The 24,577-nt window shown below is 33.6% G+C and overlaps 1 protein-coding gene across 13 annotated transcripts in view; it reads right to left on the bottom strand.

The window, feature by feature from the left end:
* DMXL1 (Dmx like 1) overlaps positions 1-24,577 on the bottom strand; it is a 128,795-nt gene that overhangs the window by 56,592 nt on the left and 47,626 nt on the right. For 10 of the 13 annotated variants that reach the window (XM_036408874.2, XM_036408873.2, XM_036408871.2 and 7 more), the window contains 11 exons: positions 23,824-23,943; positions 23,302-23,523; positions 18,872-20,557; positions 17,314-17,421; positions 13,584-13,753; positions 12,982-13,079; positions 11,547-11,712; positions 10,440-10,701; positions 5,924-7,017; positions 5,273-5,464; positions 1,884-1,960 (listed from right to left, as the gene is read on the bottom strand). In XM_036408874.2, the coding sequence (XP_036264767.1) occupies positions 1,884-1,960; positions 5,273-5,464; positions 5,924-7,017; positions 10,440-10,701; positions 11,547-11,712; positions 12,982-13,079; positions 13,584-13,753; positions 17,314-17,421; positions 18,872-20,557; positions 23,302-23,523; positions 23,824-23,943 (4,195 nt within the window). The remainder of the gene's footprint in view (positions 1-1,883; positions 1,961-5,272; positions 5,465-5,923; positions 7,018-10,439; positions 10,702-11,546; positions 11,713-12,981; positions 13,080-13,583; positions 13,754-17,313; positions 17,422-18,871; positions 20,558-23,301; positions 23,524-23,823; positions 23,944-24,577) is intronic. The other 3 variants (XM_036408866.2, XM_045571865.1, XM_045571866.1) reach the window with 2 other exon arrangements.

The following is a 24,577-nucleotide window of genomic DNA, read 5'->3' as shown; positions in this document are numbered from 1 at the left end:
TCTATCCTATAGTAGGATAGATTACATGAAGTATATGCACCAAGTTCCAGGCATATAATAAAAAACATGGTCTGTGTCTCCTATGAAATTTATAGCCTGATGGGAAAATCAGACACAAATAATTTCACCACAGTGTTTTTAAAGACAAAAATCTATATAATACAGTGCCATGAAAGCAAAAGACATGAGAATTTCACATAATTTGGGAATTCAGGGTAAGCTTCCCCAAGTAAATGACACTTTAAACTAAAGTGAATGAAAAGAATAACTTGCAACTTGACACAGACTATGAAATATAACAGAAAACTTAAATTTTTTTAAAATACATAAAATTTTGCTAACTTGTCAAATTTCTCTATTGTGCATTAAGGAATATGATATTTATGAAGAACATTTAATAGTTTAGACCTATTCTGATTAGTAAGTCTTATTAATGATGGCATTTTGATGCATTTGTAAATAGTTTCTCTTGCTTTAATTTCCAAGTGCAGGATGGCAGAGTAAGAACAAAAAAATCCCATTACAGCAGATTGATATAAGAAAAAATATATATATATATTGGTGAAAGTAAAGTTATACTTAATAACAAGAAAATTAACTCTTGGAGGACAGATTAAAAAAAAAAAATCAAGTTAGCCGAAACCGGTTTGGCTCAGTGGTAGAGCGTACGTCTGTGGACTGAAAGGTCCTGGGTTCGATTCCAGTCAGGGGCATGTACGTCGGTTGTGGGCACATCCCCAGTAGGGGGTGTGCAAGAGGCAGCTGGTCGATGTTTCTCTCTCATCGACGTTTCTAGCTCTCTATCTCTCTCCCTTCCTCTCTGTAAAAATCAATAAAATATATTTCAAAAAAAAATCAAGTTAAAGCAAACCTAGAAATACATAACCAGAGCAGTAAGCTAAGATTACCCCTGGGAAAATTCACATAATTTTTCACATAACATAAACAGATTATAAAAAATCAGCACCAGGAAGGCTGACATCATGTAAGAGACAAAAAACTCAGTGAAAGGCCTGCACCTGAGGAAGCAGAGTTATCAGAACATTAAGAAAAGTGCTATCTTCAGACAGGTTAAGCAAAAATCAAGAAATAAAGGCAATAAATCATAAAAATGTGGCTATTAAAATCAACAGAGATCTTTAAAAGATGAAATATTTCGACTTAATAAATAATAAGATGTTGCTGAAGAATGAATTAGTGTCTAGAAAATGAAGCTAGGATTTCTCCTGAAAAACAGCAAAAAGAAATAAAGGTAAGAAACAAATGAAAGATAAAAGAAAAATGAGACCCACAAATTCTAATATCTGTCTAATAGGAAAGGAAAAGAAGAACTAAAAAAAGATATAGAAAGTCCCCTGAGTGTTAAACATATTTTTTTAAAGCCTAGATGTATTATAGTGAAAACTTAGGACTTAAAGGGGAATACCATCAACAAAATAAGCATCAATTCCTCCGTAAAATTTTTCATGACTCCAAGTCAGTCACTCCCTCCTTGGTACTATCCATCATATTATAGTACTTATCATTTAAGTACTATGCCATACTATATATCATTATTAGTTCACATTTATTAGTAACAAACTACATTAACCGTAAGAAAGGAGAACTTATTTCAGTGCATATCATGATGTCTGGCATTAGGCACTAATAAAAGGTTATAAAATAAGTTATGTTGACAAGGGTTTACTTGAGATTCATTGCCATAAAGGCACAAGTTAAAATTTCAAAGATGAAAAGAAAAAGGACTCAACTTTTCAACCAAATGCTTTTTGCATTATTTAAAGTATACAGCTGTATACAGTTTTTTTCAAAGCAAGAGCATACATATTCTGAAAACTCATCAGTTTGCTGCAAACATTTTAAAATTTCACAAAGATATTTACCTGTAGTTATGACTACCACAAAGGCACTGATATATACAAGCAGAAAGTGAGGCTGCTAAAGTATGCATTACATATACCTGCAAAAAAAAAACAACCCAAAAAACAAAACATCAAAATTACTTTAAGTATGCAATCTAACTTTTTTTAAGACCTGACAAAATTAGCATTTTTAAAAGATGAAAAAAAAATTTTGCCCTTATAAACTATTTGGAGCCAATTTCTGCACTTATATGTTTCTTCTTCTAAACACTCATCTTTACCTTCTGAGGCCTCACTACCGATAAAGAAAAAACATTGAGGCCTTTGGTAGGAATTATAAAACACATACCTGCTACCTATATTTTATTTTAAGAGCAAATGGGAACAGATGCCAGCTATCCAGTAGTGCATGAACCATGTATTAAAAGCAAACCCTTTAGGGTTCAACCTGCTTTTTACTCAACCAAAATATAAAAAGTAGAGCCTGATAAAAGACAGTTCACCTATGGACAGGTAATTGAAGAATATGCTACCACATATTCTAGTTACTACAGAAAGCAAACAATTTAAAGAAAGTGAAATTTAAGAAAAAGAAGGTATGTACCACAGTAATTAAAGGGCATTTGTATTGGGCAAGAGGTTCTAAACATGGCATGATGAGAAATAACAGAAGTACATCTGAGGATGGAGAAGTGTAACCCAGGTAAGAAAATAGACTAGACAACTATTAAAAGACTAAGTTCTTGATCTAATTAAGAAGGTATGACAGTCTTTTATGTTGATAAAAAAAAAAACTATTGCCATTTCTACTTCAATTATCAGCAAGATAATTGAAGTATGAATTAAAGTATGAATTAAAATCATGAATATCATCATATAAAATTTAGACAGCAAAGACCATGTATGGAACACTGTAAAAATGAGAATATTTTCCAGCTTCTCCAATCAAAAGATGGAGCCCATTTCCACACTTATTGAATATGGACAGGCCTTATAACTTGCTTGGAATTCTGTCATGTGTGAATTCTGAAGCTAGTCCTCAAAGGCCTTGCAAATTCTTGCTGCTCTTAAAACTCCTGCAACCAGCCCAGCTGTCATGGCTAGTGGTTGGACACTGACTTATTAACCAGGAGGTCACGGTTCAATTCCCAGTCAGGCTCGATCCCCAGTGTGGGGCGTGCAGGAGGCAGCCAATCAATGATCCTCTCTCATCATTGATGTATCATTGATGTTTCTATCTCTCTTTCCCTCTCTCTTTCTCTCTGAAATCAATAAAAAATATACATTGAAAAAAACAACAACAAAGAACTTCTGCTACCATGATATGAAATAATCTAGATGTGATTATTTTTATATGTGAATGTGACCAGATCTTCAGGTTCCCAGATATTTAGTAAAACATTATTCTAGGTGCATCTGTTAGGGTGATTTGGGGAGATTATCACTTAAATTGGAACGCTAAGCAAAGCAGATATGGGAAGGCTTCATCCAATCAACTGGAAGACCTGAATAGAACAACAAACAACATGAAGAATAAGGGAATTCTACCTGGTTGCATTGAGGTGAGTCTTGAGTCTTTCCTGACATTTTAATTTTATTTATTTAGTATTAGTATTTTAATCCTCAACCTAGGATATTTTTCCATTTTTAGAGAGAGTGGGAGAGGGAAAGACAAAGAGAAATATCAATGTGAGAGAAACACGTCGATTGGTTGCCTCCGGCACATGTCCCTACCAGGGCCTGGGCCAGCAGGAGCCTGTAACAGAGGAACGTGCCCTTGATCAGAATTGAAACCTGGACCCTTTGGTCCACAGGCCAACACTCTACCCACTGAGCCAAATCAGCTCAAGCCCTGCCTTTGAATTAGAACTGAAATGCTGGCTCTTCTTGGGTCTCAAGCCTGGTAGCTTTCAACTAGAATTTACATTACCAGTTATCCTGGCTCTCAGGACTTCAGACTAGGACTGGAACTACATGATCAGCTATCCTGGGTCTCCAGCTTGCCAAATGCACATCTTTAGACTTCTTAGCCTCCATAATCATATGAGCCAATTGCTTATAATAAACTCTTTACACATGTACACACACTTCTTATTGGTCCTATTTCTCTAGAGAACCCAGAATAATGCGCTTTGCTTGCCTGTTGGAAGATGAGAGATGTATGACCCAGATTCCTGTCAGCCCTGCAAACACTCTGCTTACCAACAGAAATCTGAAGTCATTCTAGATCATCCAGAATCCAGTCAACCCACCAGCTAACCAAAGACAAATGAAAGTATCCAGAGATCAATCGAGCTGGCCCAAACCAGAAGAATTGATGAGTCAATCCACATAATCATTAGCAAAATAAATAATGGCTATTTTAGGCAATTTCAGGAGTCTTCAGCAAAGTTAACTGATACACCAGGAGTAGCTTATTATTAAAGTTAAATATAGAATAGTGTTTGGTCAAAATGAGCATTATATAAAGGAAAGTAAATTCTTAACTACGTAGTACACGATATTGACATTTATACTATAGACTAGTACAGGAAAAGAAGTGGTAAAATTAAATTACAAGGGTTAAGGTTACCCAAGAGGATAAAACTGTAGGAGAAACCACTATAAGGCATAGCAGAAATGGAACTGATATGATATCACAACCTATGAGGTGACTGAGAACCAAATGACAGACTACGGGGAGGGGAAAAAGACAGATACAAAAATAGTCAAACTTGGTCACACTTTATAAGATTTCATGTTTGGAGAATAAAGATGAAATGTGATGTTCATGGCAGATAAAATGAAGGGTGGTAGATTGGAAGATATGACTGATTTACATAACTATATGATTAGTTTTGCATATTCTTGAGACTCTCACGGACTGATTCAGTTAAATTTGAAGTGAATTTAACAATCCAAACATTTAACAAGCACTCAGGTGATACTGCTATAGATGGAATCATGAATCAATGCCTACCCTAGAGGATTGACTGGGGTAAAATACTTCACATTGTCCTGAAAATATCTAATCTTTTTCATATTAACAAAGAAAACTTTTACATAGATATTAGTAACTTCATACCATAATATTAAGTCTCTATATCTAAAAAACAATCAGCTTTTTTACTAAGTGTACTGCTAAAGAAATCACTCATGTATCTACATATATACAAATTACGCTTATCTTAATAAAATGGCTAAATAATACTTAGTAACTAGCATTGGATTAAAAATTAAAATACTCTTGTGGGTATAAACCACACAAGTAAGATGAACCTGGCCTACAACCAGAAGTTTTCTTTGATAAACGTGGTAATGAAACAATCACTATGTATTGTCTTATGTTTAAAATGGTTTTTTAAAACCCTAACACTTATCTTTTAGTTTTATTGTATTATAATTAAAAGACTGAAACCAAGCATACTTACTTTATTGCTTTGAATATCTGGATGGGGTGGTGAATCAAAGTTTATTATGGCATGTAGAATATCATGTGTTAGATTACTAAGGTGCAATAATGGATTGGCAACTACTGTTTTGGCACTGGCTGTACAAGCAAAGAGGAGAGGTACTGAAGTTTGCTCTGACAGAGAGCTAGGAAATATTGGTTCTGATGTATCCTTAAAAACAAAGGAAAGAAAAGTTAACCAACTATTTATAGATATAGCCCATTATTTATGTAATGCAGGGGTTTCTTTGAAAAACTTCAAACAACTAAAACTTAAAAGTTTAACAAACTTTTTATAGAATTAGAGGAACTTGAGGAGGTCATCATTCCAGCAATTATATTGAAAAATGATGGAATAATGCCCTCGTTTTATAAGAAATTCATCACCTCATATGGGAATTCATATAAGAATGTGGCATTTGAATTCAATATATCATAGAACCTAATATCAAATTGTCTTTAAACTGCAATACGTGCATAAGTCCACAAATTCACAATGAAATACCATGCAAAAATGAGCATTCCTTAAAGATGCCGTAATAAAGAAAATCAACAATTTTAATATTTAAAAGCAATGATAAAAAACTTTTTCATACGTGTGCTGTTTTACTGGCTATCATATGTTACATACCTGCTGAGATTCTTGTAAAAGCAAAATCAATTCCATTCTCACAGAAGCAAGACCCCCACCATGGGATCCATGAAGTATGCAATAACTGAGAAACATTCTCAACAGTGATTGATATTTCAAAAGCCATTGTCTTTTTTCCTGAAAATTTTCTCTCAGTTGTTTCACTTTTTTTTCATGAGGCAAATCTTCAGCATCTTCATTTATTCCCAATTCATCTCCATTTGTACCAAATGCAGACTGTAATTCTTCAGCATCTGAACAATAGTTACAAGTCTTCTGAAGAGCTATCATCTCCTTTTCAAGCCAATGATATAGTTGGTAACGCAATTTCCCACCATCTATTTCATAGCCAGTAGATAAAGTACGAAGTTCTCCTGTGAGAATCTTTAAACAAGCTCTAAATTTTAATTGAACTGAAATTATATCTTCTGATGGACTTAAAATGTCATTTTCATCTAGCATGCTGAGAGATTCTGTGTAATTAGAACTCGTTTCATCTATTTTTTTTCCTATTTTTTCCTTTGAAGGTTTTCTTTCTTTCATTGAAATAGGGAGATCCTCATTTTCTTCATCATTATCACTGTCCCATTTTAATTCTAAAGAGTCATCCTGAAATACAACACTTGGTTGGCTCCAATCAAAAGAAAGAGTGGAGTTTGACTGCTTCTCTGAGGAACCCTCTGAAGAAGATCCAAAACCATTCATGAGTGACTGGGACCAATCAATAGCAGAAGACTTATCTTCCCTGGCATCCAATTTCAATGGAGAAGTTGGGGAACAGTCTTTACTAGTATCCATAAAATTAGATGTTCTACTAAAAGGTTTTTTCTTCTTAATGACTTTTGGTATCTTTGATAATACTTCCAAAGCCAACATGGGGCAGCCAGCTTTTAAATGAGCACAGGCAGTAGTAAAAAATAATCTTCTTTCACTTAAATCAATTGTTCCTGCCAGTCCACTTTTTCCTGTTAAACTCACGTGTGTGGAAAATGCATCAGATGATCCAAAATGACGTCTCAACAAAAGAGGATGTGTTCTTAGATAATTGTAGAAGTTAAAAACTGCAGGATTACAGGCTGACATCGTGACTTGATCTGAAAGTAAATTCATTTTATGAGCCAAGAAAAATTCTTTAAGAGTTATATTGTAGCATTTTTCTCTACTATGGCCCCCTTATCTACCTGATCTTTTACAAAATTTTATTAAGACCATACTAATACATAGTATTGAACAGACAAAAACACATTTGTATCCCGGCCAGCATGGCTCAGTAGTTAAGCCTTGACCTATGGTTATGGCACATGCCTGGGTTGTGGGCTCAAATCCCAGTGTGGGGCATGCAAGAGGCAGCTGATCAACGATTCTCTCTCATCACTGATGTTTCTAACTCTTACTCCCTCTCTGAAATAAATAAAACTATACACTTCTTTAAAAGAACACATTTGTAATCAAATTTGTTCTAACATAGTAGAAAAACAAAGTTTGTACTAAATTCACAAACTTTCATGTAACAATCTAAGGTAATTTAAAACTTCCACTTACATCTAGCTCTTTTTCTCTTACTTTCCTAGATATGGTAATCCTTTCCAGGCTGCTTTGCTAAATCTTCCTCATTTTCTCTACCTGTGAGCATTCTAGAGTTCAATGCTTGACTTTTTTCCTATTTACACTCATTGTGTAAACTCATATAGTCACATGGCTTTAAATACTATCTAAACGCTATTAACTTGCACATCTCTACCAAATTCTCCCTGTAAATATAGACTATTATATCCAAAGGCCTACATTACATTTCCATATATATATGTGTGTGTATACATACATATATATATATATATATATATATATATATATATATATATATATATATATGTATACACACACACACACACACACTCTTGCCTCAGAGTCTTTAGTGAGCCTTTGGACCAAGCATGTCAAACTCACAGGCAACCTACAAGGAATTTTTTTTTAAAATATATTTTTATTGATTTTGTACAGAGAGGAAGAGAGAGAGATAGAGAGTTAGAAACATCGATGAGAGAGAGTCATCGATCAGCTGCCTCTTGCACACCCCCTACTGGGGATATGCCCGCAACCAAGGTACATGCCCTTGACCGGAATCGAACCTGGGACCCTTCAGTCTCCAAGCCGACGCTCTATCCATTGAGCCAAACCGGTCTTGGCCATACAAGGAATATTTTTGTGGTCCAGCCAATATAATGGTAAGAAACACATTCTAATAAAAATTTTATAACAATTTTTACAATATCTTGTTATACTTAATTATTAGTAATGAACTATAACGTTAGATAATGACTGATTGCTATAATCATATTGCATTCATTTCCCTTATGCGCCTTACACATAGGCACACCATTTCTCTCCACTAATTCTAGCAGCGAGTATTTTAGCAGTCAATTGCCATGTCATTATTCATTATTCTGTATTGACTTGTTTGGTGTGTGCAACAGGAAATATTTTGCTTTCGAAGAATAAGGAAAAAAAGACTTATCTGCATTATACTTATTAATATGTGCAGTTATTCAGTGTCTGATAAGTTCATGTTCAAGAAAAAATATTTTTTATTAAAATGTTCTATTATTTTATGTTAACAATTACTTATTTCAGCCCTTTGTATTTAGCATGTCTCTATTGAAATAAACCTATATTTCTATGAAAATTGAAGCTTTTGTTTTTTTTGCAGCCCACATAAACTTAAATCTTGGTTATTTGGTCCATGTTAGCCTTTGAGTATGACATGCTTGCTTTGGTCTAACTACCCTACCCAGATAGCTATTTGCTCATTTCAATTAGGTCTCTGCTCAAAGTTGATCTTATTAGAGAAGTCTTCTCTAGCTAAAGCAACACTCCCCAAAATCTGCTCCCATTCTTCTCCATATCATTTATCTATTGCTCAAGCTAAAAACCTAAGAATTATCCTTGATTCTCATTCCCTTCACATCCAATGGCGAATCCTGTCCTATCTAGTCAACCTTAATAGCATTTTCCAAATCCAACCACTTCTCTCCACCTCCACTCCTACCATCTTGGTCCAAGCCACTATTATCCTTTAATTTTTTTCTTCTAGAATACAGATTTTTGTGTTTTTAAATCTTTATTGTTAAAAATATTAGATATGTCACCCTTTTTTCTTCCAATGACCCCTTCTAGCCCACCCCTGTCCCCCACCCCTAGAATGCAGGTTTAATTTGCTCTAAAAGTATGTGATCATATATTAATTTTTGACAAGAATATGTATAGGTATAAAATCAGTGACTGGCCCTCGCTGGCTTGCCTCAGTGGCTAGAGTCTCAGTTTACAGGCTGAAGGGTCTCAGACTCAATCCCAGTTCAGGGCACATGCCCAGGTGTGGGCTCTATCCAGGTAGGTGGCGTGCAGGAGGCAGCTCATCAATCATTCTCTCTCATCATAATCTCATCATAATCTATCTCTCTCTCCCCTTCCCCTTCCTCTATAAAATAAACAAAAATATATTTTTAAAAATAAAGTAAGTGACTGAAAAAGACCTTTTATTTCTAACTCTTTATTATACAGAGGCCAGTTTGGAAACAACAGACTAATATGACTTCTTCATAATAAGACATCTGACATTTTGTAATTAAATGATGCTATACAAAAAGCTATGAACTAGAACCTTTTCCAATTAGTTCTCCAAATGATATGACACTTATTATACCAGTTATCATAAACAATTAAATTCTAATTATGGAAAAATATTTGAAGAGCATATACCATCATTTTTATAGAAAATTATATAAATAATTCCATATTTTACTAACCTCTAGAAAAGTTTTAGCAGAAAGAATTTCTATAGCAAAAGGCAGAAGATTCCAAAAAGAACATTAAAAAAAAAAAATGTACCTCACTCATCTTATGAACAAGACAGTAAAAAAAATTAGCAATTTTAATCACACCATGTATGTCAACTTTCTTTTTCTTTTTAATATGCTTTTTATTGATTTCAGAGAAAAAGGAAGAGAAAGAAAGAAATAGAAACATCAAGGATGAGAGAGAATCATTGATAGGCGGCCTCCTGCATACCCCCCACTGGGGATTGAGCCCACAACCCATGTACGTGCCCTTGGCTTGAATTGAACCTGGGACCCTTCAGTCCACAGGCCAATGCTCTAGCCACTGAGTCAAACCAACCAGGGCTCTTTTTTTTTTTTTTTTTTTTTACAATAAATACAGTTCTATTGTACAAATTATAAAATTGATTAATTTGTTAACTTCCACCTCAGATAAACTGAGTTTATATCAGTATTTTCTTCAAAACATTTATATTCAAATGTATACATTTATATTGAATACAATGAATTCATAAAAACAGAAAATCCAAAGTAGGCATAACTGTGGCCCCAACTGAACCATAAAGTCTTAGACCATGTCATCAACTTGCTTTGTATTACCATTAATACCTAACAGTGTGTTCTATATCCAGCAAATACTAATAAAAACTCTTAAATCTTAACAACATAAAAGTGCAGCTTACCACCATCCTCTCTGACAGGTTGCTTTATTAATGTTTCCAGTGCACTACCATAATCTTCCAAAATCCAATACGCCATACTCCGAAGAAAAGGATCGTAATGCATATTGATGTTCAATGAATTGTGTTCATCAATAGGAGAAAGAATTCCCAAAATTTTTTTACGCAAAATAGACTTATATGTTGCAGATTTATCAAATTCCGACTCATATAATCTTGCTATTACAAGAGCCAACTGAATATCATTCAGTTTCTCAAGACATACCTTGTAAAAAAAAATAAATAAATAAATAAAAAGAAAGAAAGAAATATTGTTTATAAACAAGTGGGAGTATTTTTCACTTAAGATAAACTCAACTGACTCACTATTAACTAGATGAACAAAGGCTTTATTAATATCTAAAATCGGTGAACAAGGATGATTAAAAAAACATATACTACTTGCTTTGACAAGTCAACTTGTCAGCATTTATGTTAATAGCTTACAAATTTTAGTATCTGCCAATACTAAATGTGTTTGGAAAAAGATTTGGCCTAATAAAGAAATATTCGATAATTCTTAATACATCAAATCAAATGATGTATCTTGTTTTATTCTTGTACTTTTACTGTTCCCCATCCACATTAGCAGGTTATAATGTTTTCAAAATAAATAAATAAATAAAAAGTTGTTTGCTTGTATGAAACTCTGAGCAAAAGGGCAATTTAAGATAGAAATGTTATATCTTAAGTATTCAAAATTTTTTTAAGGTTTACTGAGAAAGAATCTGTCAAAAATTTACAAAGGTTCATCAACTGAGACAGAGCAAAATATGTTTTAATTGATAGAAGAAACGTGTTTTTTTTTAACCTGTTTATGAATATTCTTATGAATCAAATCAACTACCTATCTCTACCAACCAACATGACTTGGCTAGTCTTAATTCTGTATAAACATTATTCAATCTAAATGACAAAATTTTAAGTCACTATAAAACATTATCAATGACTTTAGATACTTAACCTTGTGTTATTTCCACTAGACTTAGTTGAAATAAATAAAAAAAAATTAGCCCTAGATAAAGAGCTTATAGATGACAATAATATTTTTAAAAAGATTTCATTCATTACCTCAACTGCATCTCTGAGGCAACCAGCTAAAAGAAAAAATGCTGCAGAATGTTCAAATCTCTGTTTGCCTAACAAAGAAAAAGCATTCTTTAAAGCTGCTTTACGCCATCTCTCATCTTCAAAATTGTGTCCAAAAAATTGTGTCATCTTGGTGTCTTTTTGGGATCTAAAGGGAAAAAAAGTATAAAAGTTTTAGAACACAATGTTTCAGCATCAGAACTGATTTATAAAGTTAGCCACTTAGAAGACTGGTAAGAAACATTTGACAGTTAAAAAGTAACTATACATCTTTTCTGAGCAAAGAACATTCATGATAAACATTTAGTTTCTCAGATTATTGAAAAAATGTCTTCAAACTATTTTTAAAAAACTGTGTTAGCACATAATGCGAAATTATTTTAAAATCTATGAGAAATATATAATTTATATTAATTCTGTGCTACTTCACCATTTAAACCTCATCAATCAATCACCTTTACTTTAAGGATCAAATCTAGACTCTTTCCTGATTCAAAACAATACTAAAAGATCTAGTCTCTTACAAAACTGACTGGTACCATGATTTTCCCCTCAAGGTTCTGTTCATATTGTTCATGTTGAACAGAACCTAAAACAAATGGTGATCATATTCACCAAGTGTTTCTGAGGACAAGTAAAATAAAAATTCTAAGTGACCCAAACTCAATTATGGGGTCTGGACCACAAGAGGAGGGCAGCTTAGAGGGATTTGTCTGGTCAATGGGCTCTTATAGAACACATAGTAATTGCTTGTTCCAGATTCTACCAACTTATCTTCCCAGCTTTAGTTCTTTGTTCTATAGGAATATCCTAAGTTCTTAAAATAAGCAAATAAATATTTTTCTGGCCTGATAAAACCTAAAAACAAACTAAAGTGACCTATCAAGTTCTGTTCTGCCCAACCAGCCTGGCTCAGTGGTTGAGCGTAAACTTATGAACAAGGAAGTCGCAGTTCCATTCCTGGTCAAGGCACATGCCCCGGGTGCCAGCTCAATACCCAGTCTGGGAGTGCAGGAGAAAGCCTATCAATGATTCTCTCTGATTATTGATGTTTCTCTCTCTCTCCCCCCCTCCATTCCTCTCTGAAATCAATAAGAATATACCGTTTCCCCGAAAATAAGACAGTGTCTTATATTAATTTTTTCTCCCACAGTTGTGCTAGGTCTTATTTTCAGGGGATGTCTTATCTTTCCATGCTCTAGGTCTTATTTTCGGAGGATGTTTTATTTTTGGGGAAACACAGTATTTTAAAAAAGAAAAAGATCTGCTCTGGAAAACATCTGGGATTTTTCCCTATGAAATCTCTCCTTAAATGTAAAAATAACTAAAAATCTACATGAATCACACTAACCAGAAAAACAAGTCTTTATTTCATACATTTACTTTTTTCATTTTAAAGTACAGTTTTCTCACCTACCTATATAATCCCCAAATCACAGCTTTCTTTTTCATTGCAAGGTAGAAAATGGCAGCATCTAAAGGATCGTTCTTTCTATAAAAGGCTGCTTTGGCTACCTATAATTAGAATATATTATTAAATATTTCACAGAAATCATTAAGTGAACAGGGAAACTGATTAATATATAGGTTAATATATAGATTATAAGATTAATATATAAATTATTATACATTAATATACATTAACCTGTTTAAATGCTCAACAGATTTTTAAACACACACATATATGTTTAACAATAACAAAAATAATTTATGGTGATGGCCTCCAAGGATATAGAGAGATGAGAACAGGATTATACTTTCCATTACAATCTTTTCTGTACTGTTTTATTTTTTCTTTAAAAAATATGTATTTTGTAAAAATCTGACATATATACTGAACAAGTGTATCAACAAGAAATTTAAGAAATAAGAATAGAAACTTTAAAATATTATATTAACATTTTCAAACATAAAGACTATGTAAAATCATCTCATTGCTTAAAAAAAACAACACAACAACAAAGAGTAATTTAAAGAAATATCCAAAATATAATTTTCATACCAACATAAAGTACTTACCTTTTCTATGCATTTGCGTAAAATGCAAATATTCCGGACCCACCACCCCACACCCATGGCTCTCAATTCAGACCAAGTGGGATTGTCTTTCTGCATTGATGGCAACATGTTCAACAGTTCTTCTTCTGCTACTGAGTGAAATGCCCAGGCAAAATGACTGGTAGACAGGCCTAAAGAAATGTCAAAACAAAGCTGGTAAGAAATGTAAACACAATTATACAATGATTATCAGAAATGTGTTCCATATTTGCAATAAAAATGTCTAAATTTTGTAAGAGACTCAAAAAGTTACAATTAAATTTTAGGGCTAGAGAAAATATGAGTTATTTTTTTTCTTGCTTCTTTAAACAATTCTATCACTTCTATATTTTCTATAATGAGCATTTTTTTAATAATTAAAATACGTATTTTAAAAAAGATAAGAAAAAATTCTTATGGCAAATGCCACTGCACTGAGTATTTTTGTTCTCTAGATATTTCCCATGACTTTTTCTTAGAAAATGAGAAGCACAAAATATTTTTCTATACTGCTATGATTCTTCTTCAAAGCTGATTCTCATTTTCCTTTGGTCTACATTTGTTTTGTGAATTTAATTCTATGGGGGAGAAAAAGCATCAAATAAACATTATATCCTGGTGAACAGAATTTAAGACAGTAAAGACTCATCTCAAAAAGTTTTCATACTATTTCATTTGTGTTTTTTCCATTAATACACATTGTTCATAAAGTTATTTTTATTAGCAATTCAATATTTTACCATATTAATATAGTAATGTTTTCATGACTTATTCTATTTGGGGCATTTGACTTATATGTAGTTTTTCACAATAGGTAGTACAGATATTAAAAAAAAGAGCTTTAAAAATCTTTCTTTTTTTCTTCCCAAAGTGGGATTAACATATATATTCTCATGTTGCTTTTTAAAGAGGTTTTCTTAATTTTCAGTACAATAACCAATATTTAAGTATTTGTTTACCCATATTATGCTTACATTGAATTTTATTTTTTATAGTACAGTAAATTGTTACCTCATCGTTGTGTTAAATTGTGTTTCCTTCATTAGTGAAATAGAGAATTTCCCCTAGCATATTTTTACTCTTTCTATTTTTTTCTTGTTGTTGTTGTTATTTATCTATTTTGGCTATTTATCTCTCCAGAAAAAATACTGATTTTTTATGTTTTTATCAGCCCCTTATACATTATAAATAATATACTTTATTTGACATTTAGAAGAAAAGTCCTAGCTGGGTGGTTCAGTTGGTAGGAGTACTATCCTGTGCACTAAAGGGTTGCAGGTTCAATTTCTAATCAGGGCCCATACCTAGGCTTTGGGTTTGATTAATGGTCAGGGCATGTATAGGAGGCAATGGATTGATGTTTCTTTCTCACAATGATGTTTCTCTCTCTCTTTCTCCCCCCCTTCCTCACTCTCTAAAATAAAAAACAACAACATATCCTTGGGTGAGGAATAAATATATATATATATATTATGAAGACTCTGGAATCAGAATGCATGCATTAAATTCCAAGTCCATCCCTAACTAGCTATATAGCTTTGAGCAAGTTTCTTGGTCTCCAGATTCCTCAATTTTCTCATTTAAAAAATATGAATAATCATGGAACCTACCATAATACATTATTGTGAGGATTAAATTAATTGTGTTAAATCATTTAGGATAATACCTGGCATATAATAACTATTACTACCTACTAGGGGCCCAATGCACGAAAATTGGTGCAAGAGTAAGCCTTCCTTCCCCCAGTTGCCAGCAACGGCTGCACTCTGGCACTCAGGACCCAGGCTTTCCTCTGGCTCCCAGCAGGCACCTGGGAACCAGGCTTCCCTCGCAGCCCCAGGAAGGTTGCCCAGGAGAATGTTTGATCTAATTAGCATATTATGCTTTTGTTTTTATAGATATCACTATATTGGGAAAGTACTTTTATATTTATACAGCACCATTTACATTAGCAATTCTCTCAATTTATTGGCACTACATGGGGTGTTTATTGTTCAGTTTCTATTTCTTCTTCACAGTACATTTTGTTTAGTATTACCGGGTGAAAATTAATTACAAGATGTGGCTTTGAAATATATGCACTGAAATGTTTAACCTAATATCCAGTGCCAAAGAATTTAACATTTTCATTATACCCAAGACTATGGGGGGGAAAAATGAAATATAAATAAAAAACAATACTTACACTGTGAATGGACTATTATTCTAAATTATTTTTACACAAGAGGCATGAAAATTTGTGCACTCGGGGAGGGTCGCCTCAGCCCAGCCTGAACTCCCTTAAGTCTGGGACCCCTCAGGGGATGTCCACCTGCCAGCTTAGGCCCGCTCCCTGGGGGACTGGGCCTAAGCTGGCAGTCAGACGTCCATCTGGCAGCCTGGGAGCCCTTGAAGGATGTCTAACTAATGGTTTAGGCCTTCTCCTTTAAGCCATTAGTCAGACATCATTAGCGCTGTGGCAGAGGCGGAAGAGACTTGCACCACTGCCACTGCTCTGGCCAGCCATGATGCAGCTTCTGGCTGAGCAGTGCTCCCCCTGTGGAAATGGCTTGACCACCAGGGGGAAGTTCCTGCATTGAGCATGTCTCCTGATGGTAAGTGGGTGTCATAGCGACCAGTCATTCCAGTTATTCTGTCCTTAGGGTAAATTTGCATATTACTTTTTATTATATAGGATTTCTATTATCTCTCAGCCAAGTTTAATAGTTTTTCATAAATAATTAAAGAATTTGACTTAGAATTTAAAGCTTTACTCTCCCCAAAAATGGGGAAGAAGGAAGCAAAAAGAGAAACAAGGAAAGAAAGGAAAGAGAGCAGGAGACAATGAACAATTAACAGATGCTAACCTGTTGTCAATAATGCTGGAAGCCAGCTATATCTCTTGAACTTTCTAGGCACTGAGCTAATAAATATCCTGTTTTGCTCAAGGTACCTTAAACGTAAGTATTATTACTCTAAAAGTCCTAACAGTATATTAATAGTATCTGAAATGTTCTTAAACTAATATCTAAAATACGCATTAATGTTAACAGTAGTTTTGGGGGTACGCTTCATTTAAAAAACAATTAAAATTTGAATATGTATATTTTTCTGTAACAAAATGTTAATTCTTTTCTCTAAAATTTCAAAAGGAAGAAAAAGATAATCTAGAAAAGAAATTAAAGAGAATGAAATGCTAAATGGCCTTTAATGTATGATGTGCTTAAAACATAACACAGAACATACAATTGCCCAATTACATGTTTCTATTTCTTCATTAATTCTTTCCACCTACCAAAAATATTCCAATATTGTCTCAGTGGTTAAAGTATTGGCCCACACACCACAGGGTCACCAGTTAGATTCTTGGACGAGGGCACTTATAGGTTTGATCCTAGGGCCCCCAGAGGGTGCATATATGTGTCTTTCTCACAACAATGTTTTTCTCTTTGCCCCCTCTCCCTCCCTTCCACTCTCTCTAAAAATCAATGGAAAAAAATATTCTGTGGTAAGGATTAATAAAAAAAGAAAAAAGAAAAAAAAAAAAGGAAGAAAATTTCCAGTACCTTAGTAAAGAAATTAAGTGAAAATAAACATTTTTAAAATAAATTAAGAAAACTTAGCATGTGTCAAATTTGTCAGCATTATCATGTCTGAGCAAAAGCAAACTTCTGAAGCCTTTCTTTTCCTCTTCTTGCATTACTTCCTTTTAACAGATTACTACCAAAATCACCTTGGTGAAGGAGTTGAGCTCGATAAGCTGGAAGGGAAGTTGTAAGAAAAGTATGAAGTCGAACAGCCAAAAGAAATTTTAACCCACATTCGTCAAGAGTTTCTCCACCTATAAAAAAGGAAAACAGCATTTATTTATTTTTATTTGTAAAACAACATTTCATTAGCAAAACACAAGTAAATGCTAATAATTCTGACAAGCAGCATGTCACCGCACTAAATACAGAGATAAAACATTCTGAAACTGAAGAGTTATCAGTCTAAATATTTATTTTTTTTCCTATACAATTATATACTACAGAAAGAAAGATAGTTAAATATTGTGAAAAATAATAAAGAGAATAAATTGACTCAGGGTCTGTGACATTTCTTATAATCAGACCTCCTCTGCTCTGAATCTTATAATTTAACTAAATTTTAAAATAGTTTAACCTTTTCTGTGCTACTATATTACAATATTTCCCATATTGATTCAAGTCATGCACTCACCCTAATAATGTTCTGCTATCACTGAAATAGTTATACAGTGGGAAGGCATGCTTTTTACATTAAATAATTAAAAATATAAAATACCTATAATGTGTTTATATAAAAAATAGTATCTACTAGCAATACTTCTTAAAGTAAAAGTGTCATGATTCATGGCCAAAATTTTTTAATTTTTAATTATTATTATTATTTTCTTAAGTTTATCCCATATTTCCCTTTCAAGCAGAGTTCAAGGGGTGTAGCCTACTGATCTCTATCTGGTGCACCTGGCTTCATTTGTTTACTTCAATGGTCAGCAAACCTATTAGTCAACAGAACCAAATATCAACAGGACAACAATTGAAATTTCTTTTGAGAGCCAAATTTTTTAAACTTAAACTTCTTCTAACGATACTTTTTCAAAATAGACTCGCCCAGGCCGTGGTATTTTGTGGAACAGCCACACTCAAGGGGTCAAAGAGCTGCATGTGGCTTGCAAGCTGTGGTTTGCCGACCATTGGTTTACTTCAAACTTTGAAATTTGATGGAAATTCTACATTCAAATTGATTTGTAATTCAGGAAATTAAAAAGAAGAAAAAAAAAGATCTCTAGATGAGGAATAAATCTAATTTTATTATGCTTATTTTTGTTATTCTAGGTAGTATACATTAATGCAAATTTTTAAAGAAACCTTAATACATTAAAAGCTAAATACTAGCAAATTATCACATGGAAAAAAAAATAGAAATCACATTTGCATTATCTAAAGTAATTATTTAATAAGAATGTTAGCTTTTCCTAAACTCAAATGATTCAGGTGGGTCTTTAACATTATTAAGCAAACTATTAGGTAAAAATTTAAAATGACTGACAAAATGAATTTTTGTATTATAATCTCAATTTCAAATTCTATTTCAGAGCACAATTTAAGGGCTAAATAGCATATTTTCAAGTAAAAACTATTGTGAAGTCAGCACTGATGATTAAAAACCCTTGCATCATTTTTATAAAATACTTTTTAGATTTTCTGTGAAATTAGGTAAAAATATCACTAGTTTTTCTTTTGCTCCTGTACTGAATTTAGTTTTACCTTGGCTTCTGTCTCTGCTTTCTCCAATATCAGTGCTGGTAGTTGCAATTGTATCTGCTAAGGCCATCAAAGACATCTGCTCCATCCTGCTGAGTCCTGGTAAACTAGAATGAAGTAAGTGGCCAGAAAGAACCTGAGCATGCTCAGGACCAAAGTAAGTTGGACTATATTGTGAAAGGTCAATAACTTTGGGCTTTGTATTTTCTTCATCTGTCTCCAACACATTACTATCAGTCATTAGAGTTGAAATCTGAAAAAGCTCATCATAATTTTCCTTTGATAACTGGTTTGAGTTATTCAAGGTATTCTGATTACTAGATTTCTCCAAACATGAGTAATAGCTATCATCATCTGCCGCAAGTAAGGCATATAAAGGAAGTGGAGGAACAGAATCTATTTCTGTGTAATCTGTATTTTCACTCTTGTTGAATGTCTGAGGGTCTCTGGAGGTGCTTCCACTGGCACTGATGGTGAGGGACCTAAGGCGGCGCTCATGACAAGATTCAGTTTCATTCAGGGCCACAACTTCTCCAGCAATGCACTTGACAAGATGGGACAAGATGGCCTTTGCTCTTCGAACTTTGCCCAGATCCATGAGTTCCAAAAGCTGCAATGGATGGTACTGAGGTAAAGTTGGGGAAAGAACATGAGCTGCTTCAAAAAGACCTGAATCTTCCATGTCCACAGAAGGATCAAATGCAGTTTTCTTTCCACAGATTTTCTGAGCAAGACTAGTCATGGATCGAGTTAGAGTTTTCTTTGGAGGATGTAATCCAGAACTTGATGAGTTACTCTGTTTTATTAAACTTATTATAGATGGAGTACTCCCATTGTATGAATCTGTTATAACAGGTTCTTGCTTAGAAGATGGCTGCCACTGGGAATATACATGCATCTCACAATCCATTCCTACCACCAGGATGCCATCCCGGACCCATGATAAAGAAACAGGAAAAGGTGGAGAGCCTTCTACAGAAGAAACCAAATCCACACTTCGTAACAGTACAAACTTAGAAAGAGGTACAACTTTAGTACTCTCCCAGAGAGGAAGCGCCAGGCTTTCCTTACTAGTCTGTTCTTGTACCTTGCCATCCAGGAGTCCATACATAAAAAGTTTTGATCCAATTCCTACAGTCAAGATATGAGAGCCATCTTCCCTAGATATCCAATCTAAGTGAACTAAATGCTTTATGTTTGCTGTTATACTCTCTTTACTGGATAAATATACCTCCTGCTTATTATAAGCCACTAAATTGCTATCAATGCTAATGCCAGAATCCAACACCGTATTTAACTCATCTAAATGAATTGTCTGTTCAAGGACCCAACATGAACCTCCTGTAGACTCACATTCAAAAATGCTTACATGCATAACAAAGTCCTGAGAAGGTCTACTATTCGATGCAGGCGGCTTATATGCTACTGCTAAACGATTTGTGTGTGCACAGCTAACTTCTACAGGCCTACCAGGTACAGTAATACTACTATTGCTCTGAAGTCCATCTTCAATAAGTAATGGCCATTCCTCCCAAGTGTATACAAGATCCATTTTTCCATTATTTGATGTGGCAGCTTCTCCACATGTTACTTTGCATCTCCAAAATCTTACTTTCTCATCTGAGCATGAAGTTGCCAATAAATAGGGAGCACTGCATATGGGATATATGGAAGAAGAACTCAGATGACCTAAAATAAAAACAATCCATTAACAAAATGCCAAATTTGGTTAAATATTCTATTTTCATGTACTAAAGGTTTTAGTCTTTTTGTATGAACTACTGTTAACAACATAACAGTCAATATTTAGTTTAAGGGTCAATAAAATCAGTGAAAAGCCTTCAATGACAACAAAAAGTATGCAAGAAGGAAAATATTACCAAATCTGAAAGAACTCTGAGACAATTTAGTTCAATTCCTGCATTTTATAGGTAAAAACCCTTGACCAAATATGTTAAGTATCTTATGCCTAAATCAAATAGCTAGATTAAGGCAGAATTAAAAAATCTGAATTTAAGTCCTGGTTCTCAAGTCAATATTCTTTTTACAGGTATTTACTAGTTTTACATATTATTGTAAATCTCATTTTATAATATTTTAAAATATATTTTTTATTGATTTCAGAAAGGAAGGGAGAGGGGAGAGAGACAGAAACATTAATGAGAAAGAATCATTGATGGGCTGCCTTTCGTATGCCCCTTCCTGGGGATTGAGCTTACTATCTAGGCATGTGTCCTGACCAGAAATTGAACCATGACCTCCTAGTTCATAGGTCAACATTCAACCATTGAGTTACACTGGCTGGGCTATAAGTCTTATTTTAAAGATATCAATGCAGTTTTAAAAACTTGTCAGCATTCATTGGTCACCTCTCTCTGATATATTTCAATTCCATTTTGTGAGGAGTGGGCATGCTTACCTAAATACTAAATGGGCACTCAAGGATTAAAGAGTATTTGATATAACTAATGCTGAGAAGATTCCTAAGTGGGACATAACATTTTCTTGGGCTTGCTGCAATCACATACTCTTAATTTCCTAAACCAGGATTTAGCAATTTTTTTCTTAAAGGGACAGAATAATAACTATTTCGGCCTTTGCTATTTTGGCCTTTGGACAGATAGTAATAACTATTTTGGCCATAGGTCTCTGCCACAACTATTCAATTTTGCCACTATAAAACAAAAGCCATATACAAATAACTGTGGCTACGTTTCACTCAAACTTATTTACAAAACAGGTAGATGACCCATAGTTTGCCAACCTCTGTCCCATATAACATTTCTTATAATTAGAACATTTATCATATTTTAAAAGCCCATTTCAATATAATTGTAATTTTTTTAAGTCCACGAGGAATATACTATGTTTTCTAATAGTCTTGACTAAAAAAATTCTTTAGGCTAGGAAAAAAACTTTTACAGTAGTCTCCCCTCATTTACAGTTCACCTTCGGTAGTTTCAAATACCAACGAGCAAATGAGATCTGAAAATATTACATTGAAAATTCCAGAAATAAACAATTTGTAAGTTTTAAATTAAATACCATCCTGAGTTGTATGATGAAATTTCACACTGCCCAGTTTTGTCCTGCCTACAGCATGAGTCATCCCTTTGTCTAATGTATCTACACTGTGCTACCAGGCTGACAGTCACTTTAGTAAACAGAGCAACTATTGTGGTATCTCAGCTTTTGTGTTCAGGTAATCCTTATTTTACTAAATAATAGTCCCAAAAGTCTATAAGTAGTAATGTTGAGCAATTTGAATAATCCAAAGAGAACTGGTAAAGTGCTTCCTTTCAGTGAAAAAGTATGCACATATAGGAACAAACATAGTGTATCTAGGGTTTGGTACTATCCTTGGTTTCAGGCATCTGTACCATACATTAGTTTTGCCAAACAAAATAAATTTCTTCTTTTTCCCTAGAACTTCTTTTTTTCTTCCAAACTCAACTGGGGCCAAAGTTACATAAGAGGGTTGTTTTCAGAAATATCCTCAGTTTATCTTACAGTTGTCATATTATTTTAAGTGGATTCAGTAGTGAAGATCATATTGACTAAAGATAATAACTCTTAAAAGTTTCAATGTAAGAGTCAATCTTTTTCAAACATTCACTTTCCTTGAACTGATGTCTCTTTTATTAAAATATACAAAGAAGTAGAATGCAGATATTACCAGAACACTGTTAATTTAAATTAGAAAAAAATTAGGTATCTGATAACATGGCAACTGAAAAGCATTCAAAGTAATCAGTCAAAAAAAAAAAGAGGGAAGTAGAAAAGACCAAAACCCACACTATGATTATGAAAATGAAAGAATTAAGTGATAAGAAGATAAATTTTGTCTTAGTTTTCTTGATACCCTAAAATAGCAGTTATTTTTTGTGTGCATTAGAATTATCTAGAAGGCCTGTTAACACAGACCCCAAGAGTTTGTGATTCAATAATTCTAGGGTACAGCCCAAGAATTTTTATTTCCAATAAGTTCTCTGCTAATGGTGATGCTGGTAGTCTGTGACCACCTTTTGAGAACCACTGCCCTAAGATAAAGATACTAAATATGAATCAGAAATCACACACTCATAATCCTTCTCAGCACATGGCTCTAGGCAGCACTACCAATATTATCAACATTGGCGAATAAGGGGCATTACTCTCTCTGCCCTAGAAACTTTCACTTTGTCTTCACAAAAGGATAATGAGAATTTATTTTAGAAATCAATATTTAAGACTACAACTGACTAATAAATTTGTCAAAACAATCTGAAAACAATGAGAAATTGAAGATATCAAATTTAGGGTACTTATTATAAACATAATTCATTTATGTTTATATGTGAATTTAAAAAGTAGTAGTTGCACATATTTTTAATTACCTAGTAAGCACTCATAGATTACAAAATTTACAGTCTTTTTTAATGAAATTTACAAACCTGCTGATGGCTTAACACTTATTATCTCAACTCCTTGTGGCAAAAGCAACTCTTGGCTATAAACCATTTCTGAAGACAGAGTCAATTTGCTGGTACTCTGGAGATTTGCTCTGCAAGCCTGATACTTCTGTGAAAAAGGAGATAGGATTTTCTCTGGAGAAGATGAATAATGTTCTTCTGGCTGCCAAACTGCTTCAGGTATTTTTTTATCTATATTTTCATCTATAAAACATAAGAAAAGAAGTAAAAACCAGGGGTGTGGGGAAACCCTATAAACATTGTAAATTGCTACATTTCATAATCCCAAACTGCCTTATAAAAGATTTAAAAGTAATAAACATATTAATGATTCTTTATTAAGAAAATAAAATCATTTTGCATTTTTAATTAACTGAATAAACTATATTATCACTATTCAATAAAAACAGCTTTAAAAATATGCACTGAACAGTCTAATCATATGTACTTTGTTATTTTAAGAAATAAACATTTTATGGAAGAAGTTAAAACAAAAAGACTCACCTAATGAGACAGGAATAGACTTTAAATGTAAATTCCACATGTGTAACAATGAGCGGTTGTCTTGAGTGCACTCTATTACAATTAGGTAGAATTTTTCAGAAAATCCATTAGGTGAGCTGCCTATGAATATTAATGATATTTTTTATTATCAACAGGGATAAATGAGATAATTTATTAAATATGCTAACTTAAATGATTTTTTAAAATATATTTTATTGATTTTTTTACAGAGAGGATGGGAGAAGAGATAGAGAGCTAGAAACGTCGATGAGAGAGAAACATCGACCAGCTGCCTCTTGCACACCCCCTACTGGGGATGTGCTCGCAACTCAGGTACATGCCCTTGACCGGAATCGAACCTGGGACCTTTCAGTCCGCAGACCGACGCTCTACCACGGAGCCAAACCGGTTTCGGCTTAAATGATTTTTAAAAGAAATATATTTTATTGATTTCATAGAGGAAAGGAAAGGGAGATAGAGATAGAAAAATCAATGATGAGAGAGTATCACTGATCAGCTGCCTCCTACATCCCACACACTGTGGATTGAGCCCACAACCCAGGCATGTGACCTGTCCGGGAATGGAATTGTGACCTCCTAGCTCATAGGTCAATGCTCAACAATGGAGCTATACTTGCCAGGCAAAATAACTGATTTTTAAAAAATCAAAACTCTTACCTACAGCTCCAAATAAAAAATGCAATTATAGAACAGAATCAACTTTACCACATGAATTTGTATTAATTTAAATATA

Source organism: Pipistrellus kuhlii, unplaced genomic scaffold, assembly GCF_014108245.1.
Source record: "Pipistrellus kuhlii isolate mPipKuh1 unplaced genomic scaffold, mPipKuh1.p scaffold_m20_p_4, whole genome shotgun sequence".
Taxonomy (NCBI): domain Eukaryota; kingdom Metazoa; phylum Chordata; class Mammalia; order Chiroptera; family Vespertilionidae; genus Pipistrellus; species Pipistrellus kuhlii.
The sequence above is the reverse complement of the archived record's forward strand: the minus strand, read 5'-3'. Positions and strand labels throughout refer to the sequence as shown.